Source organism: Papaver somniferum, unplaced genomic scaffold (assembly GCF_003573695.1).
Source record: "Papaver somniferum cultivar HN1 unplaced genomic scaffold, ASM357369v1 unplaced-scaffold_21, whole genome shotgun sequence".
NCBI lineage: Eukaryota > Viridiplantae > Streptophyta > Magnoliopsida > Ranunculales > Papaveraceae > Papaver > Papaver somniferum.
This window is the reverse complement of record NW_020631041.1, coordinates 12,610,080-12,616,168: the sequence shown is the minus strand read 5'-3', so window position 1 is coordinate 12,616,168 and position 6,089 is coordinate 12,610,080. Positions and strand designations below refer to the sequence as shown.

The window sequence follows — 6,089 nt, the reverse complement described above, 5'->3', positions numbered from 1 at the left end:
AAGTCAAATATCACTAACCTCAAGTGGAAGGATGATGTTGTCGTTGTAGCTCCTTACTTCTTCAAGTCTTCACAATACTTGTAATGTCTCATATCCTAATACTCTCAAGCTAACCTATACGAAGTTGACTCTAGTACATAATCAAGCGACTCTTAAATGAGTTTTGGCTCACTAAAATATGACAACCAATCTTGACATACCAACGCTTGGTAGGTTCCGAGCTATGCTCTAACAAAACCATCTTGCAATTTACTCCTGAAATATAACATCGTTTTCTAGGCCTACTCTATGGTCAAGAAACAATTTAATCAAACTCTTCTTGATCCCCCTGCATCTATCCACAATTTGTTGTCCCAAGTCGACTAAGTTTTCTTGTCTAACCTCTTGTATTCCTATTATTTCTCTAGATTTTTCTCCTCTCCTTCTTCTTGTTGTAGCTTCCACGTTGATATATGGGAGCAAACAATCTATGGTTTCGGGAGCAATCTGATGCAGTCAGTCCATACTAATTTCTTCTAATGATATGGGATTTCCTTTTCCAATAGCAATTATGGTGATTTGAGTGAAGTATAATGGGATAAACCCTATTTCAAAACTAGGGAAGTGAATGTATTGGTGGTATGCCACCACCTTTCAAATATACCAGTAGTTAGGCAATTGTCTTGTAGTTTTGGATAATGTATTTTGAAAATTATACCAAACCCACAGTCGCCTACAAGTTATTTAGCATGTGCAAATCTACTGATTTGAGTATACATTTCATGAAGTTGTCTTACACTACTTCGATGTTTAAGTGGTTTACTCCTATCATCTTTCGTGATTGGGATTTTCAGTTTATGATCAGTATGACCTTTTGAAGAAACCAGAATTCGTTGAAAATCATCGGAGTACATCTACAACACACATATACACAAAATCATCACAAAACAATCCAATCCATTATGCAAAAATTCTACAATTGACATATTGTAGAAGAGCAAACAAAAATAAGCCACATTATGTATCAAATTACAACAAAATCATCAATCAATCCAAAATTATACATCCAAATACAATTTCTCTGCCAACAATCTGTCCTAGACATAGTACATATTCGTTTAATCATCCATCAATCCTAAATTATCAATAACAATATATACCATATCTAAATCAAAAATCATCCATAAAAAACAACCTCTTTGATTCAATCAACAAAATATCATAAATTCAATCAACAATGTCTCAAACTATTAAACAACATACAAGGACACATTATAATCAACCTAACATCTCCAATTTAATCATAATCCAAATCAAATTTAATTTAAACCCTAAAATTTGAAACACTCACCTTGAAAGATTTTGTTGATGAAATACGAAATTGAAAAAGCAAATACTTCACCGGGTACTAAGGAACAAACCCATTGAATTTTAGCTCCTGAATCGCACCCTAGAGTCTTCAAATGGAAAGGGGATTGTGGAGAGGAAAAAAATAGAGAAGAAGAAGAAAGAAGAATAAATGGCCGCGATTCTGTGTTTTTGTTAACTTATCGGCTGCTGAGTAGCCGTATTGATCAAGTCAACGAGATGAATGATACGGCTACTCAGCAGCCGTATGGCACTATTCATACGGCTGATGAGTAGCCGTATCATGTAGGAAAGGAAAATTCGGATACCATAGTGAGGTTGCTTTTCTTATGTTGTCCCTTCACTTTATTTGAGGATAGGGAAGGATACCCTCTCCCATAATGCTTGGTCTTGAAACGGGCATACCGTCATGCAACAAAAACCAAAGAAAGAGTAACATGCACACACGCGCAGACTTCAAGATTGCAATCCCGCAGATTTACATATTATTATATAAAGTCGTATTTATAAAGTTGCTGATGAACACCACTGACAATGGGGAAATCTTGGGAATCCTGACTCGTATAAGCATCTTCATTATATTATTATCTGATTGTGAATCACTCTTTTGTTTATATTATCTGATTGTGAATCACTCTTTTGTTTTCTTGTTTCAGTATCTGCGGATTTTATTTGTCCAACTAATTCAGATACGTCGTACCTCTAAAAAAAACATAAACAAGTCATAAACCATGTGAGCAATTGGGAACTTGAGCCTTACACAGTCATATAACATGTGATGTGAGTAAGCGTATCTTGATTCTTGTCCATCTTCATTGTAAGTTTTGACATATCTCTTGTACAGTATAATACGAATCTCTGCCTTGTTGTTTTGCAATTTTTCTTGGGAAGATCAGATGCACCTCGGATTTTGTTTGCCTACTCTCCTAGCTACTTTACACTTAGCTAACAACACATGCATGCAGGTCTTTATACACAACACAATAATGTCATAGGTGTTTGTTTCACAATCACAATACTTAGCTTGCATAGTTGCATGTGCTTCCGTAAGGACTACTAGATCGAGTTCCATTAATGGGAATGAAATCAAGTTGAATTTGAACAATTTGAATAAACTGTAATTAATTTGAGTCCTTCTAAAAAAAAGCTAAAAACTCAATTGGGAAAAATTTTGTTTGAGAAAGGATAAAAATATCTGTTGGGATATTTTTATCTGTTTAGCACTTTAGCTTCATTTTATTACATTCAAGAATCAAGTTTTACACCAACACCAGTTTACCTTTCTGTATCCCAAAAATTTAGAAATTTACACCAAGGAGATTATCTTTCTGTATCCCAAAAACCATGACCATCCGCCGGCCGAAAAGAGATAGTTTCAGATTTTTGACCAAGCTTATTAGTATCTTTTTGTAACTTAAAATTCATGCCAATCGGCTATGTCGAGAATCTGAACATACCCGATTTGGTAACTTATAATTTTGCGCCAAATTATACAGTCAATCTACTTAAAGATGCCATTATATACACTTTTACCCTTGTTTAGATTCTCTGTTAATTTACCCAAAATGTTTATTTTACTAATATAATTTTGAAAATTGTGTTTTTGTACACAATAAAACAAACATCCTAACCCATATCTTTGTTTGTTCCTCAATTGAATTTGATTATAGTCTGCTCAAATCTTAAAAATTGAACACTAGTAGTACATGATATCTTTGATTTAATTTATCTCTAATAGCCGAGATTTTTACCTTTATAAAGAACATAGTTAATGGGTCTCCAAGAATCATCGCAACCCAAAATAAGAGATAACTTATTTTGAAGAAAGATGGAAGTAACCAGGAGAAGATCTCATGGGTTCTTTTTTAATTCCAGTGTCTTCGCAACAATTTTATGCCTCATTATTTCTCTAGGTACGTTTTGTATGCATATTGGCTGTAAATTTTGCGAAATCAGGCGTATATATCACGGTAAAAGCATTGTAATATGCTTGGTATGGGAAAATATGTTGCGAGATTTCTTTTGTTGCAAAAATGTTTTGGTAGTTTCTCTGTTTTGCTAGTCACACGCACGTATATATATTGCTATAAACTCGTTTGCCAAGTATTTTGTCAAATATGTTGCAAGATATCTTTTGTTGCAAAAGTGTTTTCGTAGTTTTTCTGTTTTGATAGTCATATTTGTATATATAGCCATATAGGTATAAACTTGTTTGGGAAGTGTTTTGTCAAATATGTTGCAAGATAACCTATGAACTGTCTATATTTGTAGAGACGGCGTCAGCGTGGAGGAGAGATCTTTGTATTCCAGGGGATATATACATGGACTCAACCAGCACTCCACTTCCTCCGGGAGCAAGTTGCCAGTTTTGTACAGATTGGTGTGATGAACAATGTTTGGTCTTGGGGCTTCCACAGGTAAATTATGGATGTCTTGTATCAACTTATTCAATAAGATGTAGGTGCTGCTGTGGAAGATCACCGCCATCACCCTCCTCTCCTCCATCGCCAACCTTACCTCCTCCCGCTCCTCAATCTCAATCCGAATTTGAGGGCCTCTGGCCTCAGCATTATAATATATGCTTGAGTGGACAAGAATATAGAGTGTTTTATCATGAATATGGCCTTGATTGTATTGAAAAACCTGTATGTGAGGAATATTGCAATAGAAAAAACGTTCCAATGGCAAGGTCAGAGTGCGTATCAGGTGGTTCTGCTTATCCTGAACCTAGGTATGAATGGTTTGAACAGTGTTGTTGTGCAGATCCATCTCCACCTCCATCTCCCTCCCCACCCCCACCAGATCCTTGCAGCAAAACTTGTCTCCCAGAGCTCAGTGTTCAGATCTCGCCAGGCCATGCACCGTGCACTTACGGACTATTGGAATCTTCAAGATCGCTTACTGCTGATGCTAATAATCCATTGTCCACTAATTAAGAATTTATTATTATTTATAGCTGTGGTTAGCTGTAGCTATCAGGAGAAGAACATCAACTAGTATGATTATTGATTATTTAGGTGTAATTCTCCTTGTTTTTTCGTACTGTATTTTGAGACCTATCTATTTTGTTTCCCTAAGTTAGTAAAATTGTCTTGCTTTATTCTTGGTAAACTTTAATTAGGCTCGTTATAAATTTTTCTTGGGAAGGTCAGATGCACCTCAGATTTTGTTTGCCTACTCTCCTAGCTGCTTAACTCAGAAACCTTGAAATATGGTAAACTAAACAACAAACGATGGGATTTCCCTTTTATTTTTTTTATTTTTTTTTCACTTAGCTAACAACACATGCATGCAGGTCCTTATACACACTAATGTCATAGGTGTTTGTTTCACAGTCACAATACTAAGCTTGCGTAGTTGCATGTGCTTCCGTAAGGACTACTAGATCGAGTTCCATTAATTGGGATGAAATCAAGTTGAATTTGAACCATTTGAATAAACTGTAATTAATTTGAACCAGTGTCTTTGCTACAATTCTATGCCTCATTATCTCTCTAGGTACGTTTTGTATGCATATTGGCTGTAAATTTTGCGAAATCAGGTGTGTATCACGGTAAAAGCATTATAATGCTGGTTATGGTGGGAAAATATGTTACAAGATTTCTTTTGTTGCAAAAATGTTTTGTTAGTTTTTCTGTTTTGCTAGTCATATGTTTCCTTATAATAAGAGACCCCAAAAGAGACGCATGGCGTCACCACAATTGTTCTGCTTCGTAGTTAAACCATGTCACCCTATTTTTAAAAATCCAATGTTTTTTTTTTTTTTTTTTGAAACCATTCCAATAAATTTACTAAAACATACATCTAAATTCCAAAGGTTGCTTTCTGAAGGAAATCCTAACCGACACTAATTTGTTTATACTTTAATTCCAAACGTTGCATTTCTGTTTCAGAGTTTTCCAAAGTCCAAACGACGCATCATCTCGGACTCCATAAATATAGGAGATAATGGTTCATGGATTTACCTTCATTTTCCTTAATGAAATCTCTTCACGAAAACCTCTTTTTTGAAAGATATTCATCACCATCTATTGATGTTGAGATTTATGTTCTTTACTGAAATCATATTCAGCCCCTCAGATTAGGAGAGAAGTCTGAAAAAACAACTCAATTTTTCAAAGAATAGAATAATAGCCATTGTTAGGAGCTCATATGGAAAGAGGCAATTACAATTTCCATTATGTATCTAGAAGTTATTCAATCTATAACCAAGATGTTAATGAGAATAATATACTTGCAAAATTGTTTGACATGACAATAGTAGACAGGTTTGGAGATTCCAGATTGGTACGACAAGTAACACTAAGTTAATAGATAGATAGATAGATAGATAGATAGAAAAATATGGGTGTCATATTACTTGAACAACATGTTATGAGTCGGACAACCACATGAATGGCTACAAAGATTGGTTTGGAAAATCTTATTTGATGCCGACGAGATTGAAAATTTTTGGAACCAGGAACCAGTAAAAATATGGACTACGAGAGAGATTATCCAAGAAAAGAGGCAGAGTTATCCAAGAAAAGATGAAAAAGCCTATGTAGGAGGCAACCATTGGGGGCAGTACCGAAGGTATGATTATAGTTATAAAATACACACCAATCTGAAATGAATTTGCGTCCTTTTTCCTTCAATAGCTTCTTTTGTTTGTCACGCACCGTAACATCTAGAATTGCCGCGTCAAATTCTCTCACGTACCAGGATCTTAGATGCCTTTGGAAGACCAACAGATAACAGGG

The 6,089-nt window shown here is 35.1% G+C and overlaps 1 protein-coding gene across 1 annotated transcript; it reads left to right on the top strand.

The window, feature by feature from the left end:
- Nucleotides 1-3,159: 3,159 nt before the first annotated feature.
- On the top strand, nucleotides 3,160-4,283 carry LOC113339618. The gene is made up of 2 exons (XM_026584858.1): nucleotides 3,160-3,260; nucleotides 3,619-4,283. The coding sequence occupies exons 1-2, from the start codon at nucleotides 3,176-3,178 to the stop codon at nucleotides 4,281-4,283; spliced, it is 750 nt and encodes a 249-aa protein (XP_026440643.1). The 5' UTR covers nucleotides 3,160-3,175.
- The last annotated feature ends 1,806 nt before the right edge of the window (nucleotides 4,284-6,089 follow it).

Excerpts from the sequence above, each read along its gene's own strand:
- LOC113339618 (XM_026584858.1), top strand. The coding sequence starts at position 3,176 with ATGGAAGTAACCAGGAGAAGATCTCATGGGTTCTTTTTTAATTCCAGT. Across the intron at positions 3,261-3,618 it reads ATGCCTCATTATTTCTCTAG|AGACGGCGTCAGCGTGGAGG; the intron begins GTACGTTTTGTA and ends CTATATTTGTAG.